At 36.2% G+C, this 23338-nt stretch overlaps 1 protein-coding gene across 1 annotated transcript; it reads right to left on the bottom strand.

Annotated features, from left to right (window-relative positions):
* Positions 1-18129: 18129 nt before the first annotated feature.
* LOC108995250 (cytochrome P450 90B1-like) lies at positions 18130-23100 on the bottom strand. Its single transcript, XM_018970775.2, has 8 exons — positions 22676-23100; positions 22238-22562; positions 22002-22154; positions 21659-21910; positions 21469-21561; positions 21274-21352; positions 21044-21150; positions 18130-18843 (listed from the first exon to the last, which is right to left on the bottom strand). The coding sequence occupies exons 1-8, from the start codon at positions 22891-22893 to the stop codon at positions 18589-18591; spliced, it is 1482 nt and encodes a 493-aa protein (XP_018826320.1). The 5' UTR covers positions 22894-23100; the 3' UTR covers positions 18130-18588.
* Between the last annotated feature and the right edge of the window lie 238 nt (positions 23101-23338).

The raw sequence follows: 23338 nt of genomic DNA, 5'->3' as shown, positions 1-23338 counted from the left end.
CGATATTCCACCTGCTGCAAACAACGCCCGAGCCAGCTCTCCTCCTGTTTCTGGTATTTCAACCTTCAACACAAAATCACACACATCCTGGATTATAGACACAGGTGCTACAGATCATATGATCTGTAGCCCAAAATTCTTCACTCACAATATCAGTTCAGTTTCTCGCATGATCAAACTTCCCAATGGCTCTACCACGGTTGCTACACACGTTGGTGATGTGCACTTATCACCTCATCTGATTCTTCACTGTGTGTTATGTGTGCCTGAATTCTCTTTTAATCTCATATCTGCAAATTCCTTAACACATCATTCTAATTGCTGTCTCTTATTTTTTTCCAATTCTTGCTATATCCAGGACCTTTCATCATGGATGACGATTGGAGTGGGAGTGGTACGTGATGGCTTATATCACTTGCAACTATCCAGACCCAAATCAAACACACTGCAACAGCATTTTCATACCTTATTTCCTTCAATTTCCGTTAATCACACTACTACTACCAAGTTTGATCAATTTAAATTGTGGCATTTTCGCCTTGGACATAGTTCCATGGTTCAGCATATATTAAATGATATTGATTCTGGTTTCAAACATTTTGATCAATCCAAAATTCATTGTGACATTTGCCCCCTTGCCAAGCAACACAGATTGCCTTTCCCAACCGTGGCATCTCACGCCTCACAAGCTTTTGAAGTCATTTCAGTAGACATTTGGGGACCCAACCAAACTCAGTCATATGATGGTGCCAAATATTTTCTTACCGTTGTTGACCAATTCACAAAATGTACTTGGTTATATCTACTTAAAACAAAATCTGAAGCTAGAAACTCTCTCTTAAATTCTGAACCAACATCATACGCACAAGCCATTAAATATCCAATTTGGCGTGAGGCAATGGATCAGGAACTTGCTGCTCTTGAGCTTAATGAGACTTGGACCATTGTTGATCTTCCACCAGGCAAGAGACCGATTGATTGCAAATGGATTTATAAGCTGAAATTCAATGCTGATGGAATTGTTGAAAGAGCCAAAGCACGATTAGTTGCAAAGGGTTTTACCCAACGTGAAGGTATTGATTTTCACGATACATTCTCACCCGTTGCTAAAATAGCTTCAATCTGTTGTCTCTTGGCAGTTGCTGCAATTAAAGGATGGGAATTACAACAGCTTGATGTAAATAACGCCTTCTTGTATGGCGAGCTTGCTGAAGAACTCTATATGAGGCCACCACCTGGCCATTTTGCATCCAAGACCACTCAAGTTTGCTGCCTGCAAAAGAGCTTATATGGCTTGCGACAAGCTTCCCGTCAATGGAATGCCAAACTGGTTTCTTCACTTGCTGAATTTGGTTTTATGCAATCCAAGGCTGATTATAGCCTTTTTACCAAAAGCACGGCCACCTCATTCATTGCACTACTCGTATATGTCGATGACATTATTCTCATGAGTTCGGACACCAATTCAAGCAATGACGTTAAGGAATTCTTGAAGACCAAATTTCGCATAAAAAATCTGGGCAAGCTACGATACTTCCTTGGCATGGAAGTAGGACGCACACAAGCTGGGATCCAACTCTGCCAGCGCAAATATGCGCTCGATATCCTTGCTGAAACTGGACTCTTGGCGGCTAAACCATCTTCTTTACCAATGGAACCCAACATCAAGCTCAAACGGGATGAAGGAGAATTGTTTCATGATCCGGCTCTTTACAGAAAATTAGTTGGTAAGTTACTCTACTTAACCAACACACGGCCTGATTTAAACTATAGTGTCAACTTGTTAAGCCAGTTCATGGACAACCCGAGAGCACCACATTATGATGCGGTTCTTAAAGTCCTTAAATATGTTAAAGGAACTCCGGGACAAGGAATTTTCCTTCCAGCAAATTCCAACACTGAACTTGTTGCTTACTCCGACGCCAACTGGGCAACATGCCCCGACACTCGTCGATCCACTACCGGGTTTTGCGTGTTCATTGGAAAATCTCTCGTTTCTTGGAAGTCAAAAAAACAGAACACAATCTCAAGGTCATCGGCTGAGTCGGAATACAGAGCTATGGCAGCTGTAGCTTGCGAGCTCACTTGGGTTCGTTATCTACTTACAGACTTGCAAATTATCATTGAAGCACCCGCTACCCTGTACTGTGATAATATTGCTGCTATGCACATCGCTGCGAATCCGGTGTTTCACGAACGCACCAAGCATATTGAACTAGATTGCCATCTAGTTCGTGACAAAATCTTAGCAGGACAAGTCAAGACTGCTCACGTGTTCTCCTCTGCTCAGTTAGCGGATTTGCTTACTAAACCACTGCACTTGCCAGCCTTTCAAAGATTATTGCTCAAGATGGGAGTCATTAATGTTTACTCTCCATCTTGCGGGGGCATATTGGAATTAAAGGATGACAATTCACAAACACTTGGAAGGCCACCAGACTAAACGTGGCATGATGATTTAATTCTTATTTAATGAGCTGTAAAATACAATTACTTTTTTACCATTCTGTTATTGATTTTCTGTGCTATAAATAGCAACTGTACATGACAGATGAATGCATGAGGAATTCCACTACTTCACTCTTCACGTTCTCTACTTTCTGTTATTCTGCTTTCCTGCATATGCTCGAGGTAGTTATTCCATCACTCATGCTGCAAATGCATCATTATTAACAAAGTTAAAATATTTAAACTGAGTTTATAATTATTGATTCTAATTTTTCATTGGGTCTATATAGACCAAAGGTTTTTAGTGACCAATACAACATAATAACTCAAAGATTAATAATACCTTGCAACCTTAAACGACTTCTTTACTATGCATCCTACGTGTCATTATTATTTTTTTCTTCTTTGCGCTTCTCTACTATCGGACACTTCTGACTTTTGTCTGCTCCCAGACTAATCTTGTCAGATTGTCTGAAGTGAAATTTTCAACCTCGCACCCAAAACAAACATGAGCCTCTCTCTCTCTCTCTCTCTCTCTCTCTCTCTCTATTGTGTCACGTTCGTTTTCTGTGGGTTGCCACCTTTGAATGATGGTCGTTTTTTGTGGGTTGCCACCTTTGAATGACGTTCGTTTTTTGTGGGTTGCCACCGTCGAGCCTAGGTGATGTCTAACCCACCCCTCAAGTCAATAAGACGTCGAGCCCAGACGACGTCTAGCCCACCCCTCAAGCCAAGATGATGTTGAGCCCACCTCTGCGACGTGCCTCTTGTCGTGAGGATAACTTCTGTCTCACCTCTGTTGCCCTTCCATATCGACTTGCAGTATGGAGAAATCACTTGAATATTTTTCACACTAAACTTTTTGGTGTATTTGCCACCAGTAAATTTGTTATTGAAATTATCATTTTTGTTTGCGTTTGATCATTTGGTATCATGCTAGGATAGAGGCGGGGCAACCATTTTTCCCTTCGTTTATTTGCATAACTTCTTTTAGTAGTTTTAGTTCAAAAAGTAAAATTTGATAATCAATGCAATATATACATTATATTTGAAATAGTTTTCAAGATAAAAACGCTCTTTTACCAAATCATTATCATAAAGTTTGAACTATTTGACATTCTACAAATCTTGAGATGCTGCCATAGAATGATTTTTTTTTATAAATATTTTGAAATTTTAAATGCTTGTTGGATGTGATTTGACGTGGCTTTGATCATGGTGTGTTCTTGAAAATCTGGCATTTTTGAAATCATATATAACATCAGCTGCATTGGATGTGTGTATCAACTTAGTAAGATTTACATGGATTGTGTCTAATTCTGAATCTAATTATTAGACTAATTATTAGGTTGACAAATCTAATTGTCAACCCAATTGTAAGCATAAATTAATGTTTTCTTTTTTATCCATAATTAAAGTTAAACAAAATTAATGTAAATAATAAATTTACAAATTCAATTTGGCTTTTATGAAGTTCAATGATGATATATACGAAAATGAATTGCATGTGTGATGTGTATTTTGGCTTATGTATGCCATATTTGATGCATTATTGATTTTTTTGACATGCTTCATTGATTTTTTTTCTTTGCAAGGTTATTATTATTTTATTTTTATTATTATTTTCTTTTGTCTTTGTTTGCTATGTTATGTCTATGTAGGGATGAAACTAAATGTTAGAGCTGAGGATGTTGTTGAAGAGCCAAAGGAGGAAATGTCATTTTCTGAGGAAGTAAGGGTGTACTATATGAGGTATGCAAAGCAAGTTGGAGTGACAAAGCGAAATTCTAAAATTGGAACCAATGGGAAAATAAGGTATTTCACCCTTTGTTGTATCCGTCAAGTCACGTCTGTGATTGTGAGCACATTGTCAAATATTCTTAAACCGAGACAGATAGAACATAATGAATGCAAGGTAAAGATTAATATCATATTAGGTTCTAAATGAGAGTTTCGCTTGACCCATGTTGTTCTTGAGCACACTCATTGCTCTATATCCTGGAAAATCAAGCTACATTAAATGTCATAAGAGGTTGGATGAGCCAAGCAAGAGAAGACTAGAATACAATGATATGGCCTACATTTAATTAAGCAAGAACAACAATTCTTACGCGCTGAGGTAGGAGGGTATGAGAATCTCACATTTTGAGAGAGAGAGAGAGAACTTAATTACATACGTGAGGTCAGATTACTTTGGCTTGTGTTAGGAGGTGCCGAAGCATTAAAAAACTACTTTACTCGTATACAAGCGCAAAATAATAGTTTTTATTATGTCATAGATGTTGATGATGAAACCAGATTGTGAAATATGTTTTGGGCGAATGCCCGTAGTAGAGATGCATGTGAATCGTTTGGTGATGTTAAAATTTTCGACATGACGTACTTGACCAATGCATACAAAATCTCATTTACTCCTTTTGTGGGAATTAATCATCATGGTTAATTGATTTTGATTGGATGTGACTTGATTTCTGGGGAGGTTACAGACACGTTCTTATGGTTATTTGAGTCATGGCTTAAGTGCATGAATGACCGCACACCACAAGCCATAATAATAGACCAAAATAAAGCTATACAAAATGCAATTACAAAGGTGTTTATGAAATCTCGACACCGATTTTTCTTGTGGCATATAATGAGAAAAGTTCCGTAGAAATTTAGTGTGTACACTCAATACGATGACATCAAAAGTCAACTGCATAGGTATTTGTTTTCCTTGATTATTTATTGAATGTTGAGTTATCTTCTTATGGCATATTATGGATAATTCAACCACTGATCTTGGTGTGTTCAAACATGTGTGTTTATGACACATTTTGTTGTGATAAATTCGACAAGTTTTGGTTGCAACTTCTTGACAGTTTTAATCTGTGTGACCATTCATGGCTTGAATGGTTGCATTCTAAGCGTCATTTATGGGTGCCAGCGTAGGTAAAAAATGACTTTTGAGCATGAATGTCAACTACTCAGAGAAGTGAGGGTAGGAAGGCAATCTTTGATAATTATGTAAATTCAAAGAAAACATTAAAGCAGTTTGTAGATCAATATGATCATGCATTTAGGCGCAATGAATGAAATTGAAGCTAACTTTAGTTCATTCCACACACAAATTCCATGCATAACTTTTTAGGACATTAAGTGTAACACTTGGGCTCTAAGCCCAATTTCCGTTGAAGCCCAACCCGATTTCACGAAACCCGGCCCACGACTTGTCAGCACTTGAAGGGAGACTCAAATGGCGTCGTTTTGGTGAGTCTCCTTCTTCCATCCTTTTTTTTCCCCCCCCGATGTCTTCTTTCCTTCCCAGCTACTTTGTTTTCCCGAAAACTTCTCCATTCCGTGTTCCTCTTCCCACGTTTTCTACGGTTAATTTCAATTTCTCTCACGGAAATTTTTCTTCACCACTTTTGAACTACTCAACGCTTCCTTTACACATATTTTCTTGGTCTAATCATTGGCTGGCGCTACCTCCTCTCCATGGGTCCTCAAAGCCTCGTCGTCGTTGGCTATTTCTGCAACGGTGAGCCATCTCTTTCTTTTTCCCTCTCTCTCTCTGTTTTCCCTTTGCTTCACAGGCATTTTCATGAGTTTTCTTTGGGTTTTTGGCACAGTGCAGCAACTTCGTGGGTCTCGAAATCTTGTGCCATTATCGAGTTCCCTCTCTGAAATTTTTCTTTTCGGTAATCATCCCTCCCATTGATCTCACTTCTAAATTTTTGTCCTATCCTCTGTAATTGCACACACACAGACCCTCTTTCATTATATTTTTTTTCTTTGGTTGTTTTTCACGCACACACCCACTCTATTTTGGTTTGTCGTGCACACACTCTGACCCTTCACTCTTCTTTACGCAGACCACTATCTCTTTCACTAGAGATCTCTGTGAACTTTGGGCGCAAACTTCAATGGGTTACACCCTTTCGAAGTGGTTCGAATTTTGGTAACTATTTTAGGTAAGTTATTTCCGAAACTGTTAGTAGCTTTGGATGTTATGGTTGGATTGTGAATTATTGTAAAGTGTTGTTGATATGGTTGTAACGTTGGTTGGAATTGCACTACCGCAGTAAGCTTTTGACAATTTATTACCTATGTAATTTATGGTGTTTAAGTGTTTCATCTGTTGGGGTGCGGTTGCTTATGTTGGAAGTTTTGAAATTGAGGAGTATGATTATTTGGACGTTTTTGTGAGACTGTTTTGGGCTAACAATTGAGACTGTTTAGTGTAAATTTTTGGGTTACTTTTAGGATGGTCTAGTTGGGTTAAGTGGCTGTGGGTGGAAATTACTTAGTGGTGCTAGAGTGAAAATATTGACGGCTTGAAGTAGCTTGTCTGGATTTACCTTGTGGAGAATTTTTAGACAAACATGTGGCTGATTTAAGATTTAAAAATTGAGTTTAGTGGTATACCTGTTTGAATTATTAATCATGTGGTATACATTTATTGTTTTAGGTTGTGATACGGTTAGGGGACATATCCAAGGCATATTTTTGTACACGAAAGTAAGGTAAGCGGGGTTCATATACTAGGTTTGCATAAAAGAAATAAAATAAGGTTGACTTTGAAAATAAGCATATTTGTTTTTGAAAAGAAATCTAAAAACGACCTTAGATGTTTATTCTGCATATGCATAAATTCTATATAAGAGAAATTATTTTCTGTCATGACTAGTGTAGACATGAGCTAATTTTTGTGCATTATGTTTCTGAACTATGCAACAAGAGCGAATATGAAAATCTAAAAGTTTTTGCTATGAATAAATGAAGATGTTTTGGATTCTATTTATTTTAAACATGTGAAATGATCTGAAACTATTCAGTATTTTGTTTTGATGTGATGTGTCATTTGAAAATCTTGACATGAAGTTCTGATTCTGTATCTGAATGTGATCTGATTTCGATGATATTCTGTTCCATTTCTGTTAAGGCCCAGCCACGGGGGTGAAACATGGAATACGGCCCAGCCGCGGGTATAATAGTGGTTTATAACCCTACAATGGGGGTGAAACATGGTATACGGCCCAGCCACGGGTATAATCCATTTCTGTTAAGGCCCAGCCACGGGGGTGAAATATGGAATACGGCCCAGCCGCGGGTATAATAGTGGTTTATAACCCTACAATGGAGGTGAAACATGGTATACGGCCCAGCCACGGGTATAATAGTGGTTTATAACCCTACCACGGGGGTTAAACATGGTATTTTTCCCAATGTGATGCTAAGAGGTGATATGATTATAATGTTTCAGTTTGGATATGCTAATGGATTTTCTTTTTGGGGTATAAGTTTGTCTTTCTAGAAATTTCGCTATGATGTTTTGCACCAAGTTTTGGTTTAAGCACTTAGAAAGTAAAATAGGTTGTTTCTACATTCTGAAAGAAAATATTTTGTTTAACATTTCAACATTATAAATGCTCATGTTTACACGCTAGTATATGCTCTCTGCTTACTGAGTTGTTGATAACTCACCTCTTACTCTTCATAATATTTTCAGATGACATTGATGGTTCAGCTGTGGATCAATATTAGAGTCTGTGGGCAAGATTAGTTGTGAATAGTTTGGATATCTCGCAATATTAGTACAACTGTTGGATATTATTTGTTTATTGTTGATTTCAATAGATTTAGACAGTTTATGGGACTTATGTCAATTTTTAGTTTATTTTAGTTTATTATTTGAGACATGAAGAAAAATTGATATTTTATTTGGGTTGTGATATTGAGGATTTGATATGTGAGTATGTATGGTTTATTAATTGAAGTGTTTACATTGTTTTGAAGATTTGGAAGGATATATTCTTAGTTTTGGAAATATATTGGTATTGTTGGAGTTGATATTCAGGTTATGTGAGTTAATTCTCTGGACCCTTGGGGTCGGGGCGTTACATTAAGAGATAGTTCCAAACAGTTTATACAAATGCTAAACTTAAAGAAATTAAAAAAGAGTTAAAAGGGTTGATTTATTGTTGTGCATCGATAGTTCGGAGTGAATGAGAGATTTTTACATATCATGTGGCTCATTAGGTCCAAGTTATGGATGTATTTGGAAAAACTGCATATTATGTTGTTAACTTTAATAATGAAGAGTCTGAAGCAAGCTGCACATGTCAGTTGTTTTCTTTTGAAGACATTTTGTGCAGGCATGTCATCAGTATGTTGACAGTCCATGAAAATGAAAAGTTGCCTTCAAAATACATTTTTTATAGGTGGGGAAAAGACTTGAAACGAGATTACACGCTTTGATTTGAGTTGTAGTCCAAACATACATTGAATGCATAAATTGAACATTTTTTAATTGTAGGAATGTCAAATAAATGTTGCGTAAAGTTAATAACTCAATTGGGTAAGTTGAAGCTAGAGTGGGTTGAGGTGCATATAATGTGTGATAACCGTTCTATTGAGTTATTAGAGGTGACAAATGGGTCTAATAAATTAAAGTCTTGTTGTTGCTTGCAGTAAAGGTATGCCAATTTATAAGAGGAAACAATCATCTACTGAGAAGGCAATGAATCAGTTGAAAGAAAGAAAGATTCAAAGGGCTCAGGTAAGTCTAGTAGTTTTTGTATTTTGTGTTTATAATCATATTTTGTAACCTATTGGCATTAACTATACATCTTAAAATTTTAAACAGAAGAATAGGTCACTCCTAGATAGAACTGTTGTCGCAAATGTTGGCTCACCTAGCTTGCCTGAGCGTGATTTTCATATAGCTTCTACTACTCAATCAACTGTGGTAGTATTCATTTGTATTGTTTATAAGATACGATTCTTTGAGGATATTAATTGTGGGTATCTTTTCTTCCCTTGATATGTACAACCGTCTTTCCAACTCTTGGACAAGCATAACTCTTGTGCTATTCCTACATATTAAGATGTAGACGTCGATAACTGCATGTATATTAGATTAACACTTATGCTGAAATTGTATTTTACTCAAAATAGTATAATCATTGGTATAACAATATAATGCAAGTTTGGGATTTTAAATCCCTTCTTAGCGCTATTTTGCAAGGAAGCTGTTAAGTTAAAGTAGCCAGCCTATTGGCATTGTTTAAGATGTAAGGTATATATATTAAGATGTTTGATAGCTTAATTAAGATGAGCAGTCCTTAAAGTTTATTGTATTGCTGAGTTTGTTGATGTCTACGTGAAAGCTTATGTTATTTATATTCATTTGGCTGATTTTGTTGTAAAGGTTGGTGGTACTGTTTGTGCTATGGCAGTTTTGTGCTCAGCCTGGAAGACAGTTTTTGTGCTCTGTCTTGTGTTCATTTTCAACAACTGATTTTTGTGCTCATTTTGGTCATATTTTTGTGCTCATATTCATGTTGCTGTTGGAACAATATTTTGTTGCTTGTGCTGTGAAAGGTTGGGTTTTACTTTGTGCTACCAAATTAAAGTAACCACATACTGTGAAAGGTTGAGTTATACCTTATGAGTTATATTGTACTGTTACTAGCTTTGGAAGAGCATTTCTTGCTAGTAAATATCATGAGATTTTGACGGTTCTTTGATATATGCACAAATGAGAGGGACAGGTGGCTCAAATGCTAGGGAGTTGTCAATTTGTCATTCACTTTGTAAAAAAGCAATTAGGGAAGACCAACATTCATATTTGTTCATAATGTTATTTACTTGTACCAAGTGGTTTTCTAAACTTTTTGTATCTTGAGATGTTAACTTTACAATTGAGCAAAAATTAATCGTCTAATGTCTAGTAAAATATCCAAAGTAGGCGGTAATTGAAATCTCTTCATAGTTTTTATATAGTCTTAATGGTTTTTGTGAGCAACATCGTACATATATATAGTTCTTATATATCAAAATGGCATGTTTAGTAAGTCAAGCGGTCTTTGAAATTTACTGATGTTTATATTGCAATCTTTTTATATAAACCTCTTAAAAATACAAGTCTTTAATAACTGAAAGGATGTCAACTGGTCTAACCACATTCAAGACATGTCAATACATGAATCTATATAACAACAACAACAAGTCACTACAAATATCAACTGGTCTATCGACTTAGAGATGTACTTATATTTTGATGCAGTTGACTATAGATGTCACTTAGAATGCAAATATACTATACGGATAAAGGTTCTGCAACTGGAGCTACCAGTATAGGCTGGTCACATCGTTCAACATCACTACTTCTAGACATGTCACTACTCCCTGTAAGACCCTGACATACAACACAATAAGCATTAAAACTAAGCATGTAAAGGAAATTAGATAACAAAGGCATATAGCCATCAATAATGAAAGAAAAAAATGCATGTTCCTAGATAACAAGACCATATAACCATCAGTAAAGAAATTGGATAACCAGGTAAAATAACCATCAGTATTCAGACTCCAACATCATATATAATATGCTCGACAAAAAACCAACAAAATATCCCAAATGGTTCTGACTACTTAAATTAAAATAGCAGTCATATTAATACAAATAAGAAAAACATCAACAACACTATAAATGCGGCCCTATATCACGCATGAGAATCTTGATTTTCTGTATTTCGTTTTGAATTTATACTTGATGTTGGGTAGTGGTTCTATTTCCATTGACCTACACTTATATGTTGTTATGTCAACTGATAAATCTTGCTAAGCAATATTTGCCACCAATTGCTTGTTTATTGTTTGGAAATGTTTTATTATAGCTCTACCATATTTAGGAATTTCAAGATCTACCCAAGTGAAAAACTTATATGACTGGCCATACTGCCTAACAAAATAGCAACCATGTGGGTCAGACTTGCTTTCCAACCACAACGACATGGTTAAAATATGGCATCTTACTTGTCAATTTTTACGAGTAAAAAATTGTTTGCCATAATTTTCACCGTTACAACAAGTCTTTAGGCTTGCTTTCACACCACACCGACATATTGCATATTGGATCGTCAGATGTTGATCTAGAAACTAAGTTTAACACAGAATTTGTGAACATTTTACACTAACAAAGGGGTCACACAAAAAAGAATGCACAAGCCAAATTAAACTAAAATGAAGAATAGACTAAATTATAAGAGTAGTGCAGTGGTGTAAAAAAACTCCAAAAAGAGTTGGAGCTAGTTTTGTAGCTATGTACTTTGTTATCTTTCCAAAGTTTTAATGGTGTTTCTCTTTCTATAGTTATATGTCGCTTTTCATATATTTTGATTTTTTTTTTTTTGTAGTTATGTACTTTTTTTTTTGGGGGGAGGGGGTGTTAAAGGAAAATAAATAAAGCATAAAAATTTCTGATGAATCATAATTAGTGGTTGTTATACGGGGGGAGACAATGAGAAAGTTTCTGAAGTACATGTAACTTGTGAGATACTTGGTTCTTAATTGTCTGTCAATATCCAAACCATCATATTTTTCTCACTTCTTTGAAAAGCTTGAGATAATCCCACCAAAAATTTGCATTCTATAGTTACATGTCGCTTTTCATATATTTTAATTATTAATATGGTCCATAACATTTATTTGGTTATAACAATTATGGTTCCGGAGGTTTATTAAGGTTTCACTCTATGGCTGACCTTGATCATGCGAAATAATGGTATACCTCATGGGGAGATTTACAGCTCTAGTGTGACAGCCTCATGATACACACATCTCCATAAAGGGTGGACAATGGTCAAAGCTCATTCCTTTTGCTGCATTTTAATCAAAAGGTTGAAAAGAGGTAGTGCATCAAGTTGTTCGCAAGGGCCAAGTTGATCATCTTCCCTTGGGATCCCAGATGAGGGATCCCTAGGAGAGTCGCTGACTCCAACTACTATCCATGTACAATCTATACTAAATCTAACCAACTGCCCATCCTACCTCCCCTACGTTCTTGAAGGCTCATCTTTGTCTTATTAGAGTCTTTCAATAGCATGTTTTGATCATCTTTTCCATTACTAAAAAAAGTGAGCTACCGTTCAGGTACAAGATACTATCATTATCATTTGGACAATTAGACATCTAACATGTAATTGCAATGATCCAATTGTAAGAGCAAAGCTCTACCAACTGAGCTATATCCCCCTGAGCCCAATGGAGTATGCATGAAGGAGTCGGATGCTTTTTCTATTCTTTTACTTGGCCCAGCTGGGCCATCCTGGACTTGAACTAGAGACCTTGCCTGTGAAGTAAATCATTGCACCTACGGTCCAACCAATTGGGAGAGAATAAGGAGATTCCTTTTTAGGAGCGATTCATCCTTCTCGAACGCAGCGTACAACTCTCCGGTGCACTGCGCTCTCCAAGTGTGCTTAAAACTATAAATTATGCAGTTTTAACAAAAAATGAGTTTCCCTAAGCTTACTAGGTACTATGACATCATAATTAAGATGATTGAGCAAATCTTTTTTGTTCATTCAATCATCATGTATATGTAGGCCAAACCTCTTACTTGACTCATTCATTCAAGGTTATGACAATACAAGCTGCATGTAGCTTCTTTGAAATACAAAAAATGCAGCTTCTCTAAAACACTTGACTCAAATTCATTCAAGCTGCATGCAGCTCCTTTAAAATACAAAAATGCTTATGAAAAAAGGATGGACAATGGCTGAAGCTAAATTTAAGAAAAAAAAAATTAATTATGCACGTTTAGCAAAAATGGAGATTGGAAAAGTTGTAAGCAAAACTTGTTCATGCCTTTTCATAATTGCTAGTGGAAAAAAAAATTAAGGGTTTGTGATTATAATTCTCGATGTTGACTAACAAATGAACATCAAAGTGAATGTGTTTTAAAAGAAAATACACATTGGACTGACTTTTAATCATCTTTTACACATTGCATGATTTGTTTTCCAAAATATTAATAATCAAAAAATAAAACACCCAAATTGCAGATTGTGGTATATATATGGGTTCTCGAGTTAGGAGTTACAACACCAACATTCATTTCCTTCTATCATGAACAATAATGGATTTCCCTAAACTTACCAAGTGATGTTTTCAAAAACTTTGTTGATAAAGCACAGTGTACAACAATCCAACTAATCATCATAGAAAAGAAAATCACAGAGTGAGGGAATGATTTTTGTGGGGTTACCTAGCAGCTCAAAAGGGTCAGTCGGATGTGCGTGGCAGTGGCAGCAGCAAACCCTGGTGTGATTTCACCTAAATCATCCAAGCCCGAGAGAGAGAGAGAGAGAGAGAGAGAGAGAGAGAGAGAGAGAGAGAAGTACCCTTACCTTCGAAGGCGCCGTTGTACGGTGGCCACACTGCAAGAGGCACGACTCAATGGGGAGAGGAGGCTCAGCCAGGTAGCGACGCCATGGCTTCAGGAATAGGTATGATGTTTATCTCACCTTCAACGGCGCCGTTGTTCCCACGCTGAGAGTGGAGGAGTTCGTTCGACCTACCTGGTGCCTTTGACTTCACCCTTCGACGACGCCTGGAGATGTTTGTTCTCACTTCGACGACACGTGAGAGTTTCTGTGATACCCCATATGATATGGATAAGGGTATGTGGTGTATGGGATCTCACATTGCTTGAGAAGGAGAAGTTCTTGCTCTTTATAAGGTTCCAATGGAGCTCTAATTGTATCATTGACTAGTCTTTTTGGAGTATAGGCCATGTGGTTTGGGCCTTCTATTGGGGCGTTACAAATGGTATCAGAGCTAGGTTTCGATCCTGGGACCTGTGGGTTATGGGCCCACCATGCTTTCGCTGCGCCACTCTGATATTTATGAAAGAATGTATTTTCATTTGAAATCTATGATATGATATGACAAATATGTATGTGATTTCTTTTGAAATCTATGAAATGACAAGAATGCAAGTATGATTTTGATAAAATATGTAACGGCCTATGTTATGATATGAAGACGGTACCTATGTTATGGGCATATTGCATTGTCAGGTCGTGCATGCTGGTAGTGCACCCAGTATGTCTTCTTTATGTATGGATTCCACAATCCGCGGCCACAGGCGGAATCGGAATCTATTAAGATTCGCTAACCTTAACTCACGGGGGTCAACAGTGGGTAGCGGCCTATGATAAGTGAAATATAAGTCCATGTTCATGTTTATGTTAATTACATATGTATTTGTGAATATGCACATTTTTCAAGAAACTTTATATTTAGTATGTTTATTGTATGATGTGTTGCTTATTGAGTATTCGATTTGAATACTCTGGGAGGCGAGTATAGCAGACTGAACATGGACAGGACTAGGTGGTGTATGAATACCTGAGTCTAGGGTCTAAGATTTGAATTTCAAAATGAAAATGCGTTCTTACACAGGGAGGTATAGCAGACTAACACGCAATAGGCAAACCATATCACCTCCTAAAGCTTTTGACGACCTCTAGTAGAGAGAAGCGAGAAGCGTAGAGAAGAAAACAAAATAATGACATGTAGGATGTGGTAGGAGATCGTAAGGGTATCATTACCCTTAAAAAATATATCATTAATTTCTTTCAAGCTCATTCGAAAATCTAAAGTTCCATTAGTATAAATATGAATTTCCTTTTTTATTTGATTTTTTTCTTCCTATTGAGAGATTGATATAGGATTTATAGAGTGACTAGACGTTGGAGTATGTTTTGAAACCATTTGATAAAAAGATTATCATGACTACAAATAATCAATTTTATTGAAATGAGTAATGCTAGATACAGTTTTAATTAAGGTATGCAAGCTCTGTGCAGTACTCCCTTTAAAATAAAGGTTTTTTTAAAAAAGAAGTATGCGGAACTTACATGCCTTAGAATTATAAATATCATTTCTCTATCGTGATTATAAATCCCTACCAAATTTATCTCCCAAGAGTACGTATATGATACATTTCTTTTTGAATATCAAGAACATATGTACACACAAAAAAAAAAAAAGTACAAATCTATGCTCATTATTTGGGAAATGCAAAGGGACCCCCACCTCAGAAAAGAGATATGGCTTCCACCTCTCTTCTTAGCTTGTGGATAACCACCAGTAAGGGAAAATGAAAGGGAACTATATTGTCCGTCCATGATCCTTTTTGGTCCATAGCTCTCTAACGGTGTTCTTTGAGATCCCACATGATTTATATCTACGACGTGCAGCTTCCCATACCACATAGGAGGAGGGAGACCATCTATCCATGCATGATAGCAACAATAACAGAAACTCATGAATCATTGAGGAGCTACGAGCATGACAAAAGAACATCGAAAGCGAAATAAAACCTAACAATTTAAGGAGAAAACGCTACTTCCTTTAGCTGAGGATCACTTGTTTGAATTTTTCTAGATCGACCTTTTCAAATTATCATTATTTTCAGGATATATGGTACTGTTATGATCTTCTACAAAAAAGTGAGATACCATTAAAAATTGTATATTCTTTAGCCAAACTTGAGGGTCCATTAAATAAAATTTGGATACTTTCTTCTTCTAAAAAAATTATTAATTTTGCACTACAATAAAATTGTTTATTTGTTGCTAGTTATTTTCTATCAAAATGACTATTTCTTGCAAAAAATAAGTCCACTCTCGTCACAAATAGTCATTTTCGTCACAAATAATTCGTTATAAATAATCATATTTATTGTATTGTTGGGACGATGGTCTTATAAATATATAGGGATATATAATTTTCTCACGTACAAAATAAGCATTACTACAAGATGCATGCACTTGATCTTTTCTGTATTCAGCATTAATATTAATGAGCTTGGATTTCTTTTGTCGTAAATATGATAAACATAAGCAAATGAAACAATGATTATGTCTCGAATAGCATTAGCATGATCTAATCCTCACATCCAAACACTACTTAATTCCTAGCCTTAACATATGGGCACAAAATGTAATTAATTGTAGAACATGATGATAATCATGCATCGTAACGTTAGTTTGTAGATCATTGTCTACGTACGTACGTACAACGTGCAGCTTTCCATACCACAAAGGAGGAGGGAGACCAATATCCATGATAGCATGACAATAACAGAAACTCATAAATCACAGAGGAGCCAGGAGCATGACAAATCAAGAACAGTGAAAGCGAAAGAAAACCTAACAAGGAGGCTACCATCACCACAGGAAGAAGAAGATAACACTTCCTAATTTAGCCGAGGACTTAGTTCTTTAATAATTAAGTTTCTCACAATCGAGCTTTCCAAATTATCATATATAGCTGATCGTGACTTAGTCGTGCATGATGATTTGATTGTGGAATTTTCTAAATGTAGCATTAATTTGTAGACTACTAACGCGTAAAAAATTAGATATAAATATATATAAAAGAAGGGAAAAAAAAAAAAAAAAAAAAAGACAAAGCGTGGGAAAGAAAACAATGTTCTAGATTCTTAAAATTCTAAATTATCTATCGATATGACTTAAAATTATAATCCAATTCATGAGCATTTAATGTATACATGATTGAATGATATATATGGCTTAAAAGGGAAACATTATTATCTCGAAACTTATATAGTTATAGATATTCAAGTCGATGGCCTCGTTATTATTATATTCTATGATGAATACTGATATTCTAAAACTTCTATACTAAACACTGTTTACATAGCATAATTCAAAATTTAAATTTTAAAAATTTATTTCAAATTAAATTATGTCATGTGATCATGAGTGTGTGGTGTAAAGGCTTGAGAATAAAATAACTATTTTATGATTAGTTACAGAAGTTGTAAATATGATCAACATGCACACAATGCAAATGAAAATGCTGATTATGTCAAGAATTAAAAGCATAAAATAATCCCCATATCCAAACACTGAAATTAATTGTAGATCATAATAGGAAGTCTTTGAAAGGGAAAATAGTTTGGTGGTAGGAGACATGGGGCTGGTGATGAGGATTGGAATTGAAAGAGGCATGAAAAAATTAAGGTTCAAAACTGCAATCTAATTCATGTATAAATAAAAGGGGTCTGAGGGTGGCCGACATTCCTGTTGTCAATAGACAAAATAGAGGCCCCTTGCCTGCAGCACCTTATTCAATTCCTCTTGCCTGCCTTCTTCCTTCACGGACCCATTACAATAATGAATTCCAATTAATTAGACCTTCCTCTTGGTCTTCTTGCTGTTCCGATCCACTACTACTGTTTTCCCAATTGTCCCCTATTGATTTAATGCTTGGTTGATTAATCAGTACGGTCGGTAAGCTAGAATTTATATCGATTGAGATGAACATGAGACCATGCAGGAAATCTCATCTTGATCAATCAAGTTGCAGATGCTTTTCTTTTCTGCTCTTTTTTTTTTTTGTCAAAAAACAAAAAGAGCTACGTGAGTATGAAAAGTAGAGTCGGAGAAGAAGGTGAGCAGCAGATGGAAAAGGGTCCCAAAAGCAACCAAACATAGGGTACCGATAACCAGGAAAGGGCCCAAAATGCTTTGAACTTTCTCTCGAGCTGGGGGAAGAAGAGAATTGGGACATGGCCACCTGAAAAGACAAACTAACCTTTATTTTCCTCTGGGTTTCCTTCCATTTTGCTTTGGCGAGACTCGGAGAAAGTATCCAAACTTTTCCTAGATAGTTACAGCACACTAACTATGCTCATTATTTCTTGGTAGTTAGACAACATGAATGGTTTTTTTCTTTTCTTCTCCGTAGTGAATAGACTTATCACTATGCCATATCTTCTTTTGTAGATTTTATAGAATGCACTCTACTCTCTTCACTCTGAATGAATCACAAAAAGACACAAATGATATTTGGATGATAGATAAGTAAATTACCATGCATTATTGAAAGAGTAATTTTACATACAACCATAACTATGAAGTGCATAAACGTCGCGTAATCGCGTAATTCTACGTACTACTTCATGTATATAAATGAATATACATATATATATATATATATTAATAATTTCTCCCAAGTCCCAAAATGATAGATCAGGGACTATACAGGAAAATAAAATTTACAATTTGGCGACGTGGTCCTAGCATCTTTAATTTTGTACTTCATCATCAGTTCTTTGTCTTCCCTTTGCTCATGTGAGCTATGATCTATTGATAAAGCCAAAAGAGATCTTATACTAAGCCGTTGGAAAATCCAAAGAATATGATCTTGATCACCAACAAACGAGCAATTTGTTTTGTTTTGTGTCCAGACGAGAGGCTGATCAGGCTGAGGCTGAGGATTCTTTTCATAAAGTTTACATGCATCTATGAGCTGTTTGTTGTACTCTTGGAAAAACTATATGAAGCTGTGATGCTGCACCCTGATTGGTAGGCCTTTCGGGAAATCGACAAAGGGGAAGGCATAAGCTTGATCCGTATCGGCTAACTCCCAGTGGTAGTTGAGGACTAGATGGTGGATGAAGACAGCCATTTCAAGCTTGGCGAACTCTGAGCCGGCGCAGAGTCTTGGTCCTCCACCAAATGGCATGAAGTTGTTATTGCTTGCTGTCATGCTCGGGCTACTAGATGAAGACCCAACCATTCCTTTGTTCTGCTCCAATCATCACCACCATTACAAGGAGGCCGATCGAAAAAAACAACAAAATATCTCAGTTTTTTGTCTAGAATATTCGTATTATATATAGGTCTAACATCTCTAACAAAGATTAAAGATCATGTTGTGAGTGAGAGAGAGAAACAGAGGCATCAAAGAACTCCGTAGGTCTGTTGATATATATGTTTAACAAGACTTCAAGTTAAAAACTTCGAGCATTAGGTTTAGAATACTCGTACTCATTTTTTATTCCATGCATGTACTCGTAACAAATGATCAATTTTAAGGACATATATGGACTATTAGTTGCGTTTGGGTAGTAAGGTATTTTGAGATATTATGTTAATAGTACTGAATTAATAATAATAGAATATTAAATAGTAATGAATAATAATAAATAATAAATAATAAAATAATAAATAATAGTGAAATAATTCCATGATGTTTGAAATAGCTCGCAAACAAAACGTACACTTTCACAACTATCCACACTCGCAGATGGTGAGACTGATTCATGACGATAGGTTTCAAGTTGGATAAATACAAGTGATAGAATTTATAGAAGCCAAACTTACTGTCACAAGTCGGAAGTAAAAAACAAGATGCGATACTGATCGATATACATATGGTAGATACAAATTGAAGAAAATATGGATGTACGTGCCAATAATATTCATGATACTAGTAAATGGGACATTCTACGAATAACAACAGTACCTTGTCGCACAAGTATCTTTGTCTATTCGTAGGAAGTAATTAGTTTGTTTTCTCTTTCATTTTCCCCTGCAATTGAAGTAGTGGGATCCTGATCTCTCTCTCTCTCTCTCTCTCTCGGGAATTTGGTGAGGACCAGTTTTGTTAATGACCCACGGTCCACCCCAGAAAGGTACTCATGCACGTGCATGTTAGAGTCCCCACCATCCACATGGGCTTTAATCATCTCAAACCCCAGAGGCCCTGCCCACACGCACGCAGGGGAAGAACAAGAGAGAGAGAGAGAGAGAGATGGCCAAAACTTGTGGGGTTCTCGGCCGTACCTTGTGTAACATTGCTACACTGATCATGACAGTTCATCTCGAAGGAAATCCGAGAGATCCCCAGCATGTTTTTTAAAATATTTATGCCGTACCCCAATTGAAGATAGATGTCAAAGACTTCGATAAAATTAAAAAAATTACAATAAATATAAAATAAAATTTCTCCTTTTATTTTAATTTCTTATGATTTTAGGTTAAAAAAAAAATTAGTTTACATGCTCAGCTATCACATTATCTTCTTCTCAGGAATTTGATATATGAAACGATCGAAATAATATTATTATCATATGTCAATTATAAAAACTTTGTTGTGCCTAATTCTGGTATTTGAGATAAGGACGTAGCTGTAGAGGGTAAGGGGCCTTTGGTCCCCCAAAGATCTGAAATAAAATTTATGGACAAAGTTGATATGCTTCTAACAATGATCCTTTTTAATCCAGTCTATTTATTCCATGCATCTAGTCCCACTAGCTATGTGATATTTCTAACTTCACTCCCACGTAAATAGATACTAATTAATTAGACAAAATAACTATATTTTTTACCCTCAAATTAAATGATTATTTTTAAGATAAATTTTATTTATAGTCCTGGACGGAGGACTGCGTATATAGTTATGGTAGTAAAAAGACATAATTTTTAAAAAATATTATTATAATTTTAAAATATTTTTAAACATAACTTGCTTGAACCGTCTCTAAATGGGGATAGTATCTAACCCAACTTTTTATCAGAGACAATGACTTCTATATGAACAGTTTAGGAGCAATCTTGGATTTGGTTAAGATTATCAATTAAGCAATCAACATATATATATATATATGTACTAAAAACAAGATAAAAAAAAAAAAAAAAAGAGAGAGAATTCAAATGAATTTTGATACCATGCATCCACCATTCCCAAACAATCATTGGGAGCACACGACCTATTATCCAATTGCTTGCCAGTGAGAGCCACAACCATAACCAGTGAGAGTGCATGGGGACCTCTGCTAATTTAGTCAGAACCTTTTCCCTTTTCTCTTTTTCCTTTTCCTAACTCCCTCTAGTTTATTCTAAATAGAATAATATTAATAAGGAAAAGGGAAGAAGAGGAAGAAGAAGAAGATAGCATTCATTATGGAAGGCATGCTGTCAAAGCTGGCTCTCTCATAACTCACCTGCCATCTCCAGGGATTGAACTGTTGAGGCTGGTCAAAAAGCAAAGGATCCAAATGCACGGCTGCAATCACCGGTAGCACTTTCCATCCACGTGGAATGTCATACCCTTTCAATCAGAAAGATAAACAATGCAAAAAAATAAAAATTAAAATTAAAAAAGTGGGTTAGTTTCTGGCAACCTTCCAGCGAAATTACACTCATTTATTTATTTTTAAGTGATTTCTCATACCTCTATACCGAACATCTTTTAGTGCCTTCCTGTGGAGAAACCTTACCACATTACCAAGCCGGAGGGTCTCACTAATAACCTTCACATGATCAGAAAATAAAGAACTTTAAATAATTTGCTTTGTGGAATAATCTCATTTCAAGTTTGATCCATAATTGTACGACAAAACGATTTTTAAAACACTCGCTAGCTTACACATTGGGTGAAATCCATTTTCTTGTAGTCATCCCAACTCAATTCCATTTCTCCTGCTTGCTTCTTGGCTCTGGCAATTTGAAGGTGTTCTTCCTGAATTAAAACGGCAAGTGGGTGAAAAAATCCGATCGATCAACATAAAAGATACTAAAAGACTTGAAAAAGAAAAGGATTCCGAGGAGTTTCTTACTCTGAGTTGTTGAATAGCACTGGGACAACCTGGCAGGAAGTATATAGCTAAAGCTATGGCTACTGATGAAGTTTCATGGCCGGCGAAGAGCAAGCTTAAGATCAAGTCAAGAATTTGCTCGGTTGAAAGATTGGAATGCTGCAAGACCCATCCAAGAAGATCATCTTCCTCCATATCTTCGCTTTCCTCCTTCGTTTTCCGTATTCTATCTTCCATTTTTCGCTCAATAAACTTGAGGATGGTCGCTCGAGACTGTGAAGCAGAGCATCAAACAAGATGAAACAAAGAATCCATGTTTTATGTTCAGAACAGAATCATCGTCCAGTGGGATAAAAATACTTACCTGCAAGGCCTTTCTATATGCAGTTCCAGGAAAATTCAGAGGAGCCGACACCACTCCCTTCATGAAAGTAATATATTCTTTCTTCAGCTGCTCGGTCTCGGGCATCCCGGGATCCATGCTCATGATATGCTTTGCCATCAGATTGAAGGTAAACTGCAATTCTTATTACTAAGCTAGGCTGGCTCAATAAATATGTCTTAATGTATATTACGAGTTATCTTTCAAGTTTATTTTACCTTTTTGGCTTCATCTTGAGCTGAAAATATAGAATTCTCCTTCCAGGTGCTTAGTACAAGCACGGTATGCTTCTCCACCTCTCTCAAAAGATGAGTCCTAAGCCTGGCATGGCTTAAGAAGTTGAGGGAAATACTCCTCATGTCTCTGTGCATGTCTCCAACTAATACCAACATAGACCATTTTCCAAGAATTCCACCTATGCTTCTAGGATAGCTGCATTCAAATAATCTTCCTTCATTCTGTAGAATGAATCTATTAAGCCCAGCATCTGCCGAGACGATTGTTGGCTCTCCAAACAAATTAGACTTGTAAATTTTGCCATATCTGAAGAATGAGTAAGAGTGCATGTAAGTACTACAGCTGTAACTGTATGAGTAGAACATAAAGTTTCGGTTTTAGGGTCTTCTTTTTTTTGTGGGTGTAGAGTGTGGTTTTACCTTGATACGTGTTTCTCCATGAATTCTCCAATTGAAGTAGCAGAGTAAGGCTTAAGATAGCCGATAGTTTCACCAAGAAAAGGCCAGCCCATGTTTCCTGGTGGGAGATTGAGTCTGCTTCGCTTTCTTTTGACGAGGATAAAGATCAGAAGTAGAGCTAAGATGGAGGGAAGAGAACAGAGAATTAGCTCTGAGTCGGGCATGGAGATTGACTTCATGACTGATCTATCTCCCTCTTAATTTGTGATTGTGTGTGCTTTGCGTGGGATTTGCTTAGCTTGTTGTAAGCAGTTTGAATCAGAAGATATCATCTGCTGCTTCTTTTTGCAGTTCTACGTCTGCTGAAAAAGAAGTACTTCCATTTTCAGGAGGATTTAAAAATCACTTTTAAGCAGTTTGGTTTCGATGAAACCAGTTTTAAGTGAATGCATTGAAGCCAATAGGCTGCTTTTATAAGCTTCTCTTCTGTTTTCAAGCGAAATAAGCGGAAAGTATAGCATGAAAATTGGCTTTACACATGGAAAATGCTAATCTGTACAAATAAAATAACATTTTTTTACGTTCCAAAATTTTGTTTTGCTCATAATTCATGCGTGACTTTTCCATGGCCATACATACTTTCCATCTAACTTTTTGGTAAACTAATCCTACAGTTTGATATAA

The sequence above is a fragment of the Juglans regia genome, chromosome 7, assembly GCF_001411555.2.
Source record: "Juglans regia cultivar Chandler chromosome 7, Walnut 2.0, whole genome shotgun sequence".
Classification (NCBI taxonomy): domain Eukaryota; kingdom Viridiplantae; phylum Streptophyta; class Magnoliopsida; order Fagales; family Juglandaceae; genus Juglans; species Juglans regia.
The sequence above is the reverse complement of the archived record's forward strand: the minus strand, read 5'-3'. Positions and strand labels throughout refer to the sequence as shown.

Coding starts and splice junctions, on each gene's coding strand:
- LOC108995250 (XM_018970775.2), bottom strand. CDS start 22,893: ATGAAGTCAATCTCCATGCCCGACTCAGAGCTAATTCTCTGTTCTCTT. Junction 21,911..22,001: donor CATATAGAAAGGCCTTGCAG/GTAAGTATTTTT, acceptor TCTGCTTCACAG/TCTCGAGCGACCATCCTCAA. Junction 21,562..21,658: donor GTGCTATTCAACAACTCAGA/GTAAGAAACTCC, acceptor GTTTTAATTCAG/GAAGAACACCTTCAAATTGC.